A 17,616-nucleotide genomic window follows, 5' to 3' on the forward strand; every position below is an offset into this window, starting at 1 on the left:
GAATACATTGTATAGGTGTTTTTCTTCCTCTTTTTGCAGTTCTGGTGTACTGCAGTGTGTTGTGGCCCTTTTGAACAGTGTCTTGCTGCAACTTCTTTTGTGTGTGTTGGGGTGATTGCTTTCGTAGTTTAGGACTTGGTCTGTGTGTGTGGCTTTCCTGTATACCTTTGTGGTGAATTCTCCGTTCGGTGTTCTCTGTACCATCACGTCTAGGAATGGGAGTTGGTTGTCCTTTCCTTCCTCTCTAGTGAATCGGATTCCTGTGAGTGTGGCGTTGATGATCCAGTGTGTGTTCTCTATTTCCGTGTTTTTAATGATTATAAAGGTGTGATCTACATATCTGACCCAGAGTTTGGGTTGAATTTGTGGTAAGACTGTTCTAACCTTTGCATTGCCACTTCAGCTATGAAGTCCAGAAATGGGTGAGCCCATGGGTATGCTGTTGATTTGTTCATTATATTTGGTTGTTGAATGTGAAGTTGGTTGTGAGGCACAGGTCCAGTAGTTTAAGTATGCAGTCTTTGTTGATAGGTTCACCGTCTTGTTGTCTGTTCTGTATGTCCAGCAGGTTGGCTATTGTTTCTCTGGCTAGGGTTTTGTCGATAGAGGTGAACAGTGCCGTTACGTCAAATGAGACCATAGTTTCTTCCTTGTCTATGTGTATATTTCTGATGATGTCCAAGAATTCCTGTGTTGACTGTATAGTGTATCGGGATCCGCTGATCAGGTGTTTCAGTTTCTGCTGTAGTTCTTTTAGCCAGTTTGTGTGATGGTGTCCCTGGTAGTGATACTATGGGTCTGAGTGGGATGTCTGGTTTGTGCACTTTAGGTAGTCCACAGAATCATTACCCGGATCATCCTGAATCCGTTCTGTTTGGCTGTCTCTGGCTTGTGGCTAGACGACTGGTGGTCTGTATCTGACACATGGTGGAAGGATTCGATTCTTTCGGCATTCATGCAGGAACCGGAGATCTGGGGGTGTTGTTGCTTTCAGGTTTCATTCTCTGTAGGTCAAACCTTGTTATCGGTCCATTTTTTTGTAGGTTCCTCAGTGTGTTGTTTATCCTATTGGTGAGCTGTGGGGTGGGGTCAAACTCCCTCTTTTGGTAGGTGTTGGTATCTGCAAGTAGTTTTGCGCTTTTTGGATGTAGTCTGCTTTGTCCAGGATGACCGCCATTCTGCCTTTGTCTGCTGGTAGTATGATTAAGTTCTTATCATTTCTTAGTGATTTTAGTGCTTCCCTCTCCTTGGTGTTGAGGTTATGAGGGAATCCTGTGCCAACCACCTAAGCGCCACATACGAACAACTCCGGTTCCTGCATGAATGCCGAAAGAATCGAATCCTTCCACCATGTGTCAGATACAGACCACCAGTCGTATAGCCACAAGCCAGAGACAGCCGGACAGAACGGCAGCTCACCAATAGGATAAACAACACACTGAGGAACCTACAAAAAAACGGACAAATAACCAGGTCAGACCTACAGAGAATGAAACCTGAAAGCAACAACACCCCCAGATTCTATGGACTACCTAAAGCGCACAAACCAGACATCCCACTCAGACCCATAGTATCACTATCAGGGACGACACCACACAAACTGGCTAAAGAACTGCAGCAGAAACTGAAACACCTGATCAGCGGATCCAGACAATCTATACAATCAACCCTAGCCAGAGAAACAATAGCCAACCTGCTGGACATACAGAACAGACAACAAGACGGTGAACATATCAACAAAGACTGCACACTCAAACTACTGGACCTGTGCCTCATAACACACTTCACATTCAACAGCCAAATATATGAACAAATCAACGGCACACCCATGGGCTCACCCATCTCTGGACTTCATAGCTGAAGCGGTAATACAAAGATTAGAACAAACAGTCTTACCGCAAATTCAACCCAAACTCTGGGTCAGATATGTAGATGACACCTTTGTAATCATTAAAAACACAGAAATAGAGAACACACACCGGGTGATCATCAACGCCACACTCACAGGAATCCGATTCACTAGAGAGGAAGGAAAGGACAACCAACTCCCATTCCTAGACGTGATGGTACAGAGAACACCGAACGGAGAATTCACCACAAAGGTATACAGGAAAGCCACACACACAGACCAAGTCCTAAACTATGAAAGCAACCACCCCAATGCACAAAAAAGAAGTTGCATCAAGACACTGTTCAAAAGAGCCAGAACTGCAAAAAGAGGAAGAACAACACCTATATAATGTATTCGCCAAAAACGGATACCCCTGCAATTTCATCAACAGATGCCTAAGAGAAAGACAACGGAACCTGTACAAAACACTATATAGGACAAACAGGAAAACAGCTAACGATCCGCATCCATGAACACCAACTAGCCACGAAACGACACGAGCAGCTATTCTTAGTCGCCCCACACGCAGATGACAAGCAACATGAATTCGACTGGGACAACACTATTATAGGACAAGCCAAACAGAGAACAGCCAGGGAATTCCTAGAGACATGACATTTATCCACCGATTCAATCTGGACCCAATCTGGACACATCGATCTGGACCCAATATACTGGCCACTGCACCGTCAGCTGGAACTGACAGCCGGAAGCGGCAGGGACAGGCCACTATAAATGCCGGAGGAAAGATCACAGAAGCGCTTGACAGGAGGCTCCCAAGCACTGAGGATGTCACCTAGACAGGGGGCGAAACGTCTGAAACACAAATACCCAGCTCGGCGAATAGAACCACAACAACGAGCACCCGAGCTACAAATCTTCTCAAACTGTGGTTATCAAACGTACTTGTGATGATGGCTACATTAATCGGGTCAGTGTTGACCAAGACACTGGAAATAACTCCCATGCTCCACGCTTATTGAATTGCAGCATCAATTCCTCCAAATGACAGGGCAGGTGGAGCTAACATTTTGTTTGGAAAACTATTCTCCTGACAGTGTTGCACTGCCTTGCTGGAATGTTGGCCCAGTGTGTCTGGAGTGGAACTTTAACCCATAATCCAATTGAGTTGAGAGTATTATTAGGATGCAGAACTGGGCTGATAAGTGGCAGATGGAATTCAACCTGGAAAAGTGTGAAGTCATTCATCTTGGAAGGTTGAATTTGAATACAGGGTTAAAGACAGGATTCTTGGCAGTGTGGAGGAACAGTGGGATCTTGGGGTCCACGTCCTTGGATCCTTCAAAGCTGCCACCCAAGTTATTGGGATGTTAAGAAGGTGTATGAGGTGTTGGCTTTATTAGCAGGGGGATTGAGTTGAAGAGCTGTGAGGCTATGTTGCAGTTCTATAAAGCCCTGGTTAGACCACACTTGGAATATTGTGTTCAGTTCTGATCGCCTCATTATAGGAAGGATGCAGAGGAGATTTACCAGGATGTTACCTGGTCTGGAGGGCATGTCTTAAGAAAAGTTGAGGGAGCTAGGGCTTTTTTTGTTGGGAGTGAAGAAGGGTGAGAGGTGACTTCATAGAGGTGTACAAGATGGTGAGATGCATCGATAGAATGCAATCCCAGAGACTTTGTCCCGGGCAGAAATGTCTATCATGAGGGGGCATAATTTGAAGGCGATTGGAGGAAGGTTTAAGGGAGATGTCAGAGGTAGGTTCTTTACACAGAGAGTGGTGGGTGTGTGGAATGCACTGTCAGCAGTGGTAGTAGTCAGAGACATTAGGGATATTTAAGCGACTCTTGGATAGACACATGGAAGTTAATACAATGAAGGGTATGTAGGTTAGTCTGATCTTAGAGTTGGATAAAAGACTGGCACAACATTAAGGGCTGAAGGGCATGTGCTGTGCTGTTCTACGTTCAGAGTCGCTCCTGATGGCTAATCAATATGGTATTGGGAAGAGGTTGAAAAATTACTCAGTTGAATCACTTCTACTTTCCCACTGTTATCAGCATAGTTAATCCCTGGGCAGTGTAACAGAGACATGATTGGTGTTTCTATTCTGTCCTTGATTTTGAATTTGTACATTATATCCCAAGGCCCTATCACCAATGGGCACAAATCCAGTCATGTGTGTAATTTTTCCACGTTTAAGTTTGTGGTAATTTAATTTTGTAAATGTTGCACCTTTTGTATTATTTCCAAACTATTAACTTTATTAGGAGTAGTCAGTAATAAAATGTAGATTTGTTTACTATTATAGTGTCCCACTAATTTTGACACTTGCCATGTTAGCCCTTCCATTACTTTTGTACCAGCGATTTCCTGACTGATCTCGGTTTCTTCCCCAGGTAGAAATGGGACCTTTCAAGCACACGGTCGATGATGGGCTTGACATTCGGAAAGCTGCTTTTGAATGCATGTATACTCTGCTGGATAGCTGCCTTGATAGGCTGGACATTTTTGAATTTCTCAACCACGTGGAAGATGGATTAAAGGATCACTATGATATCAAGGTGAATGCGATTATCCATTAATGTGTACTCCTGTGTGGGTGGGCAGGGCAGTGGGCCGTGTCATGGTAACAGGTGGGCAGGGATCAGGGCCGAGTCTGCTCAGTGATGGCTAGATGGGGGCTAGGGATGTGTGGCAGTTGAGTGGGCAGAATTGTGGTCCATATTCAGGTAACTTGTTCAAAATGAACTGATTCAAGACGACAAGATATTCATCTTAGAATTCTTAGAACACCACCCATTAAAGAGGTCTCTTTTGTTCTCTGCTGAGTTTGTACTGGAATAGCAGATATGCAAGTGCAGCCAGCCTGACTGACTGCTCTGACTCCACAGTCCATATCTCAGTCCTGCATGACCCACTGATGTGAATGTCTGTTTCTCATCCCTTCTAAAGTAGCTCTGCTCTTCTCCCCTGTTTTGCAGATGCTGACTTTCATCATGTTAGCACGGTTATCAACCGTTACCCCCAGTGCAGTGCTTCAGAGGTTAGACAGGTTGGTGGAACCCCTGCGTGCAACCTGCACTACTAAGGTGAGTTCTTCAATTTTTATCATGGCAGTAACGTATTGCTGACAAGGCCAATGTTTCTTCCCCCCCCCCCCACCCAACTAACCTTTGAAGGGTGTTGTGAGCACCCACCTCGAACCACTGCAGCATATATCATTTTAAGTGCACACAATGCAATAAGACTGGTGCCACAGGTTATTGACCAGAAAAGTGTTATATTAGTCAGGATGGTGTGGGGTGGGAGGGAAGTTGTAAGTGGTGATGGTCCTGTGTTTGTGATCCTTGATCTGTTGGAGGGGCCTTGCTGCAGTGCATCTTATAGATGGTACCCATTGCTGGCTTGTCGATGGTGGAGGGAGAAGCTGTTGAAAATGATGGATGAGGGCCCAGTCAAGTGAGTTGCTTTGTCCTTGGGAGTTTAGAGCTGCCCTCATCAAGGTGGGGTGGAGACTATTGGAAACAGCAAATGCTAGAGATCCCAGTGGGTCACACTGTCCATGGAGAGCGAGCAAGCAAACATTTTGGTAAAGAGTCATCTGGACTCCATGTCAGCTTGCCCTCTCTCTATGGATGCTGTCTGACTGGCTGTGATCTCCAGCATTTGTTTTCAGGATAGATTCCAGAGTCTACAGTAATTTGCACCTATGGGTGGAGACTATTCTGACTTGTGCCATGTAAACAGTACGGAAGCATCGGGGGTCAGAAAGTTAGTTAATTGCTGCAAAGGAATAATGTAATGTCCATGTGAATAATTGGCTACCAACATCTTGATGGATTTGAATCTTCATAAACTGCTCTCCTCTCCCTCCCTCCCTCCCACCCAGGTTAGACGGTCAGAGAAAGGAAGTAGAGGGTGTGGTAAATGTGCTGAATCCCCTTTCTTAATTCTACATTTTCCTCTTTTATTGCAATGTACACAAAAGGTGATTGTCCAAAGTGAAGCCAGTTCAAAAATCTTGTTGTTCCTCTCTCACTGTTTTCCATACATTTCCACTTCTTGACTCATCAGCTGTAATTCAATGATAACATCTGCAAGGGCGAGTCCACTCTTGCCATCAACTCCTACCTCTTATTGGATAATGATTCTCAAGTTACTGTTTGCCAAACCTTCATTTTCACCACCTTCCGAGAACTCCCTTCTCATTGTTCCTCAACCCATTACAGCCTATTACTTGTGCTCTCCTAAGATCCACAGAAAACACTGCCCAATAGACTATTTAAGCTTGTTTTTTCCTGCAATTTTGAAGAACTGTGACTGGACTTTACATAAACTCCGCTTTCTCTCCAAATTTGTTTTGTTTCATCACATCTTTATTTTCTCTGCTCTTGCTTAGTCCTTGGCCACCTGTCCCTAACTATCTCCGATGCTCAATCCTGCTTATACTCCTGGCCCCACCAGGGTTATCTGGTAAATCTCTCCACTGCTTCCCCACCCAGTCCCATCCACCACCACTTTGCTCCATCTTGGCTGAACTTGTTTGTTTTTTTGAGCAATTTGTTCTTTAATTTTACTCACATCTTTTATGATGGGTGATGTATGAATCTGTATAGGAACAGCTATTGGAGTTGTTTCATTCGATCAGGTCCCCCCTCCTACCTCGTCATAGAGTATCCAGTTTAGTGAAGGGAATGCTTCTAGCTTTCGATCTGAACTGGAAAATTCAATCAGCTTCACTCCCAATTTTCACCATTTCCTTGACTTTACATGATCTTTCTCCTACTCTTCACTTTCTCAACTTTTTGGTCTCTATTTCTGAAGATAAACTTATCAATAAATATGTATGAATTTAAAAATCAGAACTGCTCGGGAAACTCAGCAGGTCTGGCAGTGTTTGTGGAAGTGTTAACATTTCAAGTCCAATATGATTCTTCTTACAGACCTCCCAAGTTCAGAACCAAGATTTACTATGAGCCAATTGACTGTAACTCCTACATAAACAACTTCAAGTATCTTGCTATGTGGACTCTCTTCCATTCTCTCAATTGTGCCCTCTTTGTCCACAGTGTCACCTGTCATCTCAATATTGAGGGCTAATATTCCTTTTCAGTCACGTGAGCAAGCCCCAGATACATACAAGGGCAAGGGTAGGTTATCAAGCTCTTGGGCCTGCTCCACCATCCAGTATGATAATGGCTGATCACTCCTCCCCCGTACCCTTTGATCCATTTAGACCGAAGAACTATATTGAACTCCTTGGAAAAAATTCAATGTTTTGACCTCCACTTTCTCTAGTAATGAATTCCACAGGTTCACCACTCTCTGGATGAAGGCACTGCTCCTCATTCAGACACTTTGAGATGTCTGGTTGTTGTGAAAAACAATTATGGTTGATATGTCTCTTGACGACAGTGTTTAGTCTCATTTCCTTTGCATCTCTCACTTCCTTGAAGTCTTTCCCAAAGGAAAGTGGAACAAAACTGGAATTATGTTCAACTGTAGCCTAACCAGTGGCTTGTATAAGTTTGATATGACCTCGATTTGACTTCTGTTTGGCTGCATTTCTGCATATTGTTAAGCCCACATTTACCAGGGGCCTCCTGAGAGGGAAGGGTCTCATGCTGTGTTATGTCCTCTTGCAGGTAAAGGCTAACTCAGTGAAACAGGAATTTGAGAAACAAGACGAGCTGAAGCGCTCAGCGATGAGAGCAGTAGCAGCCTTACTGACTATCCCAGAGGCTGAGAAGAGTGCACTGATGGCAGAGTTCCAGTCCCAGATTCGGTCTAACCCTGAGATGGCAGCTATTTTCGAAAGCATCCAGAAAGACAACATATCGGCGAGTAGTACAGAGACAATGGACTTCAGCTAAAACATACAAACCAAAAGGATCTAAAGATGCTTTGGCTTCATAACTAACTCCTGTGTGAAATATTATTTATATCTTGCCATTTGGATTTTTTCTGTTGCAGCCCCTATCAGCATAATGGCTGATATTGTGGTTTGGCTGTCTGTGTTGCCTTTGCATGACTTTTGTTTCAAGGATATTAATGCTCTCTAAATGGTCCGTATAGTATCCCCTCTACCCATCACCCAGCTACTGTAGTAGAATGTTGGGGATCTCAAGGGTGACTGATGGTTGTACTCAGATTTGCTTCTCACCCCTGTCCCTTTAGGAAGAAAGAAGGCTGCGCAGTGTGTACGCGGTGGGGAAGGGAAGGGAAGGAAAGAGAGAGATTGTATGGTCTTATGTAGCATCGCTCAAGTAATTGCCACATGAGCCACAGAATAAAGTTGGTGACCTTATGGCCCTAACCAAAGAAGAATTTCAAAACTATCAGTGCATGATCTCCCACTGGATAGCAAGTCGATTCTACAACCTAAAAGGTCCAAGTATTGGACTGTCTGCACCAAAGGATGTTCACATTTTAAAGACAGGACAAGACTGACTGTAGGAAGACAAATGGAGTGTGGGTGAGGGGAAAAAAAAGTATAATGTGAATAAAACGAGATGATAGAACAAGAATCATATTAATTTGTAACTGACCTTGAGTAACAATAACTAAGTGCAGTGACAGTAGTCCATCTAACATGCAACTTGACTGTTGCTGTTCTGTATGGATAAATGTTTTTTTGGTGTCTTTGGTCACTTAGGAAATCCTGAGTGCTTTCAGGCACTTGGAGCTGAGTGTACTACTACCATGGATTTTCCTGGGATGTTAGTGCAAGATTTATCCAATTATCCATATGGCCCCAGTTTGAGCCCATGTGTTAGTGTTGCTACACAGCAACATATACTGTCACCAGGTTCCACAGTTTGTTTCTCTCTGTCTTGGTCATTTAAAGGTAATTGAAGGTATCTAGGCCATTTATAATCTCTCATACTTTTCCAGCCATGTATTTACCACTGGGAAAATATATTTAAGGAATGGATGTATAGATTTTCTCATCTGTCTGCATTCCTTATCCCAAACAAAACTATTTTCATGCTCTGAGGTGTATTCTCATTTTTGATTTTAATAGAGGATGAGGTGAATTTGAAGACATATGTAACTAGATGTTGGCCTGGGAGAAATGAACCTTGGTGCTCAGGTGTAGTATGTTCCATTGGGCGGTGCTCACTACTGTTTCCTTCCACAAACCTGCCTCTTAATCCCTGATCATTGAGGTGTCCCACTTAAAAGTCAGGGACCTTTTTTCCCACTTCCTGGTAAGGATTATTTGAACCGAAATGTGCTTATCGCTATTAGGTGAGATTTAATTCTTACAGATTCCACCATTTGAGGAAAATAAATTGGTTTCAAAGCATTTCGTTTTACTTTGTGGGAGCAGTTCATTAATTTGACATTGTGAACTGCTGATTGATGTTCTCCGCCATCCTAATCATCTGCATTGAACTTCACTCAGTGCCAATACAGACTACACTTAAAGCATGTGCATACTCTTCTCCGGCACAGCTATTTTGGCTATTGCATCTTGCTCTATGTTTAAGCTTAAGAAATAACTTCAGTCAATTGGACAAAGTCCATTCACTGAAATGCACTGTTAGACCTGGGATCGGAGGTGAAGTAGCCTACCTAGGATCCTCATGTAAATTTTCAGGTACTTGTCAGTATTCGATTTAGAGTTTAACAAAACTGGGAGGGATTGGATGTAGTGATGATGAACACCTAGATGTCTCCAGCACAGCTTGTAAATATATCACCCACTAGTTATCAAATGTGCTACTGGCATCTAGTGTCACTATACTAATACTATGGCAGCTGTCACATGTACTGAATTGTGTTGGCAGTTTATTTGACATTGGATGTTTGATCTTTTACCCAGTTGAAGTATTGGCTGCTCATCAAGCATTGGTTTAGATCAAGTGTCACTAAATCTGTCTGGTGATATCTTGGATCTCTAAGCTCAAAAGATGACTTTGCAAGCTATAAATTTTTTTTGAACCTGATCAGATACAAAGTGCACTGGAAAACTGCCACAGAAAACAATTATAGTGACTCATCTGCAACTTCTCCAGTTTTTAAAAAAAGTCAAAGGCAATTGTCAATATGGAGTGTTATATTAATAAAGTTCAAGAATATTTTGGAGCAAGTGGTATTATAAAAATAAAGGTTGAAGCACAGGGTCCTTTGTGTGCATTGCTGTCATATGTTGCATGTGCCTCTGACCTGGGTGATCACTCTGCTGGAGCCAACCTGTTTAAAACACTGCATCAGTCAAGGGTAATAAAATGGCTCAAGGTAAGCGGGTCAGTATGGCAATATTTATTTTCTGCTGGTAGCCATGAATGTCAAAGATAAACCAGGTCCTCAGGGGTACACTCTTTGATACCAGCATCATTTCTGACATTTAGAAAGCCAGACAGAAATTTGACAGCCTTGAGCCAGCATTTAGTAATGAGATGTGGCTGAATGTTCCAGTCCAGAGAAGTCCCATAATTTGAAAATTATGAAGTGACTGATAACTTTAACAAAAGCAATCAATACAGCATGGAAAAGATTTTAATCTGATCTGCAAGTTTTGACAGCCAGGTTAAGGGTACAGGCTCTAGTTTGTTCAGCAGGCCTTAGGTTGAATGTTTGTAATAAGCCAGCATATCCTCCAGGGAGCTGATTCTTGCTGACTGATTCTGTTCCAAATTGGCTTGTGACTTTCCCACATTTGTATACTGCTGTCCCTCATCAGGCTGAGGTTGCTGGTAGGAATATCTGGGTTGTCCCTTCTGCCAGTCTCTATAGTTACTTGTCTTCTTCAGACCACTATAATACTCCGAAGGTGGCGCAAACTCTGGTAGCCTTTCATCCCTGGGATCTGGCCGATTCCCAGACCAATGTCCAAACAGTAGCTCTGGAATGATTTAATGTAAAACATATGATCAGTTAAATGTTAATCATCCTGAAAATGGTTATAGAAACTAGGACTAGGCTATTTGGCCCTTCAATATGATCGTGGCTGATCCTCTTCATGCCTTCACTTATTTTGTCCCCATCCCACTTGATGTCTTCAAGAAAGATCATTGACATTTTAAATATTCTGTGACTTTGCCTCCTTGGCGTTCCACAGGTTCGCCACCCTTTAAGTAAAGAAACCCCTTCCTAACTGCATGTTGCACTTGCTTTCAGTAACCAGTTTACCAAGAGATCTGGGTGTCCTTGTGCATCAGCATTTCCCAATCTGTTACTATTTAAATTACATTCTGCCATCCACCAAAAAGTGAACAACTTCACATTTATCATACTTGTATTGCAACTCGACTTGTCTTAAGTTGCCCTGAAGCCTCTTGATATCCTCCTTACTACGTGCATACTTATCTTGTTCTGAATTGGTCCATGCTTACCCATCAGCTAGCAATTTCATAAAATGAGAAGCCAGAAAATCAGAGTGATGATTCCCTATTACCCTCTAACACTGATCTTTAAAGAACAACAATTTAAACTCCTGCAATTTCTGATAGAGGAAGATAACCAAGTCTCTCTTCATCAGACACCAATCTAGTTACCTTTCCCTTTGTCCCATTCCCGGATGTGTGGCACACCAGGTTTTGTGTCCTTCCGCTCCTGTGTAATGACCTCCACCTTATTCTTTGTAGAGGTCACTTCAATCTGTGTTACACTTGGTTGTACTGGCATGGAGATCGATGCCTCAGTATCATCATCTGTGCATGAAAAGAGATCACATGCAGGACATGAGTATTGTAATCAGGATTTACACTGTCAGACCTGCCATTTGGCCTTTACATTCTCTATTCTTACTGTTCTGCAACAAACCTTTTCAGCCCTTCAGGTACATCTTTTAAAACATACATCCTGTGGGGCTGAACAATATTATGCAGAATTTCACACAGGAAAGCAACACCGAACTGACCCTTTCTCCGTTACGTCCAAATGTGTCAGGGGGACGAAAGAGAGGACAAAGATCAGAATGACAAGTCACCCCCAACTGTCACTTGAATAACTTCCCATTGAGTAACTGACCAGGACTGAAGGATTCTGGGCTAATATATGTAAGAAAGGAAATTCCATTTGAAAACATGGTTGTAAGTAAGGCAGCTGAAATATAATTAGAAATAACTTTGTAATTTTATTGCAGTATGTAATCAGCAACTCATTGATGGATACTAGCTATTTTTACACCGTCTAATACCTGAGAGATTTTGTATCATTAGATGAACATAAGCTTCAGGATGTTTCTAAATTCTAAGCTGTATGTTTGAATTTCAATTTAAAAATTAAGTTTTAGCAATGTAAATTTTTCTCCCTAATTCCTGCACCATTTACCAACTAGTTCTACAAGTATCTGACAACGTACTAATTGACAGTGAAAAGAGGCTCACTTGCAGATTGCAAGAGAGGAACACCAAGCATCCACACTTCCAGATTTTGCTTGTGGAGTAATAAAGGGAAAATGTATTCTCCCTAGGGATTGCTACAGCAAACCTCCCACAGTATGGGGCTACATTGTGCTGTGTACACTCACTCATTATCTATCAATAGATTTGAGAGGTCAGCCTCAGACCCTTCTCCCCATTTGACTCATCTGATCTGATCATGCACTCCTTTACAGGGAGACAGGAGAGTTACATTGGTGTGGTCCCCTTTTATTGTCATTCTTAGGGGGGAAAAAAAAAGTGTATTCCAAGCTGGAGGAGAGGAAAACAAATTGTGGCTGTAAGAGCTGGCTTTATTTTGAGGTATGTTATGTGTTGGAGCTGATTTCCTCTAATTCCAGGAGCAGTAATGGCTGTTGCATTGTTTTGGAAGATCAAAAGGGAGAAAAGATCAAAACAACAGCACTCTAAAAAGGAGGAAGACAGGCCAAGGCAGAGACAACATGGTCAGTGAGAGAAAAGACAACTACACTGCTGTCTGACAAAGCTGTGAATCTGCACAGCTATTGCCTTTGCTGTTTGAATTCAAGTATTTCAGCCAGAGAAAGTGGTGGAGACTGGTACAATTACAACATTTAAAAGGCATCTGCAGGATATATGAATAGGAAGGGTTTAAGAGGGATATGGGGCAAATGGGTGTAGATTAGTTTTGGATATCTGGTCAGCATAGATGAGTTGGACTGAAGGGTCTCTTTGTGCTGCACATCTCTATGACTCTAAAGTCCATGCTCCTATTGCCTGCAGACAATAAGGAATTGGTATATACAAATTAAAGATGGAAATTTTTGTTTGTGTTCCAGCAATCTTCCACTTGTCCCATTTCCTGGGCCTTGCCCAAACAAAAGGTTTGCTCACACCTGTTTCATTCTGCTCTGGCAGCTCCACAGTATCTTCAATCCCATCACCTTGCAGTTTCTTCATCTTCCTCTGACGAACCTTCGCCAAGCGAGCACTCAACATGGCTTTGCGCTTCTCTTTCAGTTTCTCTCGTTTGGTTCTTTGATCCATTGTCTGCAATAGAAAGCAAAGCTCAGCCACCACGAAATTCATTGGAGTTTGTAAGCAACAAAACAGCTCATTAGAGCACTTGAGCGATACTGCCATGTCCTGGTCCTTCACACCCTCACCTCCCCTTGGGAACAACAGCTTCTCTATAAGGCAGAACCTGTCATAATCCTCACTGCTGACCTCAAATACCACAAGGTAGAATGTGAAGTAGCAGTCCTTCACAGGAATGGAAAAGACAAAAGCAAGATTACTGCTCATCAGCTTTTATTCAAAAGTAGTGATTGCATATGCAATGCTAGGAATGGAGAATCAACACATTCGCGGCAGCTTACACTCTTCAGCTGGTGTGCTGATCAGTTTCTTTATTATGGTTAGAGTCCATTATTGTACTCAATTGCATGGTGTCCCCATTTATTTTCCCAAAATTTATGATTAAGTTTCAATAATGGAAAAAAACCCACTATTGTGGTTTGGTCAGACAGTGGCCAGCTGAGCAACTTTGAGCCCATCTCATCTAGATAAGTCCAACTATGCTTCAGGAAATTTTATTTCTCAGTTTCTAATCCTTTTTTTTCTGATGAAGTCAATTGAAATATAATTATAGTTCCCACACAACTCAAAAACCATTCACAAGTTCCCTTATCAAACTCATCAAAAAGTGACTTGCAGAGCACAGTTAAAAGTCATTCACGTTGGTGCAGGACCACACCAGATAGGGATAACATGCTTCCCTAATGTAAAAAGACAATCTTTCATGGTCACTTCTCCTAATACTGGCTTTTGATTTAATTTTTTTAGAAGATTTGATCCAAATTGCCATGATGGATCACAGGCCTTTAGTGAAACAGTTCTGTAACATACTCGAGTCTTATATAGTCTACCATACTTTAAAACAGAACAGTGCTTCTACCAAATCATATCTTCATGTAGATAGCTAACTTGCCCTGTGTCTGTTGAGCTTGGAATTACTCTCACCTAACACCCACATATGCTTGCTTTCCACTACGTGCTGAACTGACAATAATCAGACCTGGGTTAGAATGTCCTCTCCTTGACTTAAAGGTCATGAGGCTCGCAGTAACCTAAATATTCCAGCACAGATTGGCAAGTTAACCCAGAACTTCCATCAAAATGTTCACTCTACCTTCGGCATGACTTTAACATTCTTTCTATAACAGTGCTCCAACTTCAGCATCACTCATATCTTGTATAAATGTATGACCTTTTAATATTCAATAAAATTGCATTAAAATGATAAAGAGCATAGATTACTATTTGGTACTCTGTCAATTTCATGGCTGCTTTTACCTGCACTTCCATCTTTTAAGATCTAGGTATCTGCTCACTAAGATCTATGCTGCCTTCTGTTCATTTAGGGCTCACTTCATTTCAGGACTTCTCCTGAAAATCTTTTGCGGCCCTGAATATCCTACTTAGTTAATTAGTAAATATTTTTCTGAAGTAACCCTCAGTTGTCTGCCCAAATTGACATCACCCCTTCCTGTGAATGTACCCAAGTCACTTATATACCTGGAAGCAAGGTACTGTAACATTGCTTCTCTCAAAGGGTCACGAATCTATGGGATTCACTACCCAAGAGTGCAGTGGATGCTGGGACACTGAGTAAATTTAAGCAGGAGCTGGACAAATTGATGCGCAATGGGTTGAAGGGTTATGGAGAGCAGGGAGGTCAGTGGAGTTGGAGGACAGTGGAGTTGAGGCAGAGATGAGATCAGCCACGATCGTTTTGCGTGACGGAGTAGGCTTGAGGGGCTGAATGGTCTATTCTTGCTCCCAGCTCTTGCGTTATGAATCCATGGGGCATTGTGCGGCTTACATCCAACATATGCCTTCCCCTACTCTTTGCTGATTTGTCCCATCCACCCAAACCATTCTTGTAAGTCACAATTTTCACAGTAGTCACCTCTACCTTCTTGCAACACTCCTCTTATAGTACAATCTGATGTTCACAGATCCCTGACAAGCCCAGTGCACCAGGACTGTATGGCTCAGCTAATCATATCCTTAGCTAGCCCTTTTATATGAAATTCAGTCAAAGGACGTGGTGTCACTGCTCATTTTTTTAACTATCTTTGAGAAGGCAGTGGGAAGGCTGCCTTCTGGAATCACTGCCCACCAAGTGCTGCAGGGATAGCCACAGGTAGCTTTTAGATAGCTTTTTGGATTGAGAGTCAGTGAAGTGGAGTGAATGAATGATGATATATTTGAGTCAGCTTGGTAAGTCACTCGGAAAGGAAGCAAAGTGGGTGGTGTGCCCATGTATCTACTGCCTTTGTCCTTCCAGATGCTATTGGTTGCGAGTTTGAAAGCTGCTGCACTGCACCTTGTAGATGGTATACACACCACTGTCACTGTGCTGGTGGTGAGCAAATGAGAGTGCTCAGTGTCCTTGATGTAACTGCTTAATGTGAACGTACCTGTTCTCTCAGCATGTCAAGTGTTTCGATCTGCTTCTTCCTGGCACTTTCATCACGAGCAAAGGCAAAATAACCTACACCCAGCTCTCGGGCCTCTGTAACACAGTCAGGTCATCCCGTCAGAATAGCTTTAGTAGTGAGCAACCTTCAAGATTAGTTTCTCCATACACTTCAGACTCACATTTCTGGTGACAGATTGGGCCATCAATCCATTGCCACATCTCTTTTGGGTAAATGTTGCCCTAATGATGCAAACTCTAGCTGCAAACAGTACACTGTACAACTTTTTCGCCTTTAACTAGGAGAAACAGGTTTCCAAAGTTACATTTACTTTTCAGGCTCTTCTCGTGGATCTAGAGGGATATGGGCCAAATGCTAGAAAATGGGACTAGATTAATGTAGAATATCTGGTTGGCATGGACCATAGGGTCGGTTTCCATGCTCTGGATTAGAGTGGTGCTGCAAAAGCACAGTAGTTCAGGCAGCATCCGAGGAGTTAGCCCGTTTCCATGCCGTACCATCTTTGTGACTCTAAATGAAAGAACTGTGTGAACTATCTGATGCTCTTACATTAACTACCACGGGATACAGGGCAGGGGAGAATCGGGGAGTGAATACGACTCGTCAGTAGGCTGTGTGTAGTTCCCATCTTGCTCAAGGTTAATGACAGAGCGTGACCACATTTATTGGATGGAAAATGGGATGCGAAACCGCTTAGAAAAAGCAATCTTGGAATTCAGGCTCTAGGCTTAATGGCCAAAGATAGCAGACATTCGGGAAAGATGAAATTATCAGGGACCAGGGAAATTTGGCAGAGCAACTAACTGCTTTTACTGCAGCTCTCCAGCCATTGCACCAGCCATGAACTTTGGAACTGGCTAAAGCAGGAAGGAATTTGAGCAGTGACCCGACTAGACATCAAACTGAAAGGGCTGAAGGCCGAATTGCAAGGGCAGCCTCTTGAATTCGACTTTAACCAGGAGACAGTGGGACCTATCTTGCTCCAGCTTTTGACAGGTTTTCCCAGGTCAATTGTCATCCAGACATTGTAGTTTCACATAACAAGAAAGGCGGATTTTGGGAGACAATTGAAACCTTTTTAACTATAAGTACCAATCACAGAGAAAAGGACAATAAAATTAGGAGCGATGGGGAAATGCCTGACAATAGATCCTGCATGTGACAATCTAACCCTAACATGGGAGGTGCCAGTGTTGGACTGGGGTGGACAAAGTTACACCACAGAAGCGCTTCGCAGGAGGCTCCCAAGCACTGAGGATGTCACCTAGACAGGGGACGAAACGTTTGCAACAAAAACTTCCAGCTCGGCGAACAGAACCACAGCAAAGTTAAAAATCGCACAACACCAGGTTATAGTCCAACAGGTTTATTTGGAAGCACTAGCTTTCGGAGCGCTGCTCCTTCATCGTGTAGCTGTGGAACAGGATCATAAGACACAGAATTTATAGCAAAAGATCTCGGGATCATGCAACTGAGAGGATATATTGAACAAACCTAGACTGATGTGAAGTCTTTCATCTTTTAGAATGGGTTGCAGGTTTCGGTTCATTAATGTGTAAATCTCAGAACACCTTTCCAGTCACATTCCCAAGATAACTTAAGATTTTGTAACAAAAGATGACCGCTCAGCTCAGACAATGCATTAAAGGTGTGAGGTTAGAGTCTGTCTGTATCCACAACTGGAGTCAGACTGGTTCTATTTCCAAAGTAGGAATTTATAAAATGTCACATGGAATGACTGCCTACAGATTGTGCATTTTTTGAACAAAGTAAAATGTATCTGCAAATACAATTCTGCACGTACACACACTCTCTCTCTCACTCTACCCCCCTCCCCAACACACACACACACACACTCTCACACACACACTCACTCTACCCCCATCCCCCACACACACACACA

At 42.7% G+C, this 17,616-nt stretch overlaps 2 protein-coding genes across 3 annotated transcripts in view; one reads left to right on the forward strand and one right to left on the reverse strand.

Moving 5' to 3' along the window:
• LOC122559158 (cullin-associated NEDD8-dissociated protein 1-like) overlaps window positions 1–9,984 on the forward strand; it is a 44,863-nt gene extending 34,879 nt beyond the window's left edge. For both annotated transcript variants that reach the window (XM_043708527.1, XM_043708528.1), the window contains exons 13-15: window positions 4,252–4,416; window positions 4,837–4,944; window positions 7,501–9,984. In XM_043708527.1, the coding sequence (XP_043564462.1) occupies window positions 4,252–4,416; window positions 4,837–4,944; window positions 7,501–7,728 (501 nt within the window). In that variant the 3' untranslated portion in view covers window positions 7,729–9,984. The remainder of the gene's footprint in view (window positions 1–4,251; window positions 4,417–4,836; window positions 4,945–7,500) is intronic.
• Window positions 9,985–10,344: 360 nt separating this feature from the next.
• Window positions 10,345–17,616, reverse strand: part of ccdc174 (coiled-coil domain containing 174) — a 38,798-nt gene continuing 31,526 nt past the window's right edge. The window contains exons 8-11 of the mRNA XM_043708529.1: window positions 15,693–15,787; window positions 13,104–13,257; window positions 11,359–11,514; window positions 10,345–10,706 (exon numbers count right to left, since the gene is read on the reverse strand). Of these exons, the coding sequence (XP_043564464.1) occupies window positions 10,426–10,706; window positions 11,359–11,514; window positions 13,104–13,257; window positions 15,693–15,787 (686 nt within the window). The 3' untranslated portion in view covers window positions 10,345–10,425. The remainder of the gene's footprint in view (window positions 10,707–11,358; window positions 11,515–13,103; window positions 13,258–15,692; window positions 15,788–17,616) is intronic.

The sequence above is a fragment of the Chiloscyllium plagiosum genome, chromosome 18, assembly GCF_004010195.1.
Source record: "Chiloscyllium plagiosum isolate BGI_BamShark_2017 chromosome 18, ASM401019v2, whole genome shotgun sequence".
Taxonomy (NCBI): Eukaryota; Metazoa; Chordata; class Chondrichthyes; order Orectolobiformes; family Hemiscylliidae; genus Chiloscyllium; species Chiloscyllium plagiosum.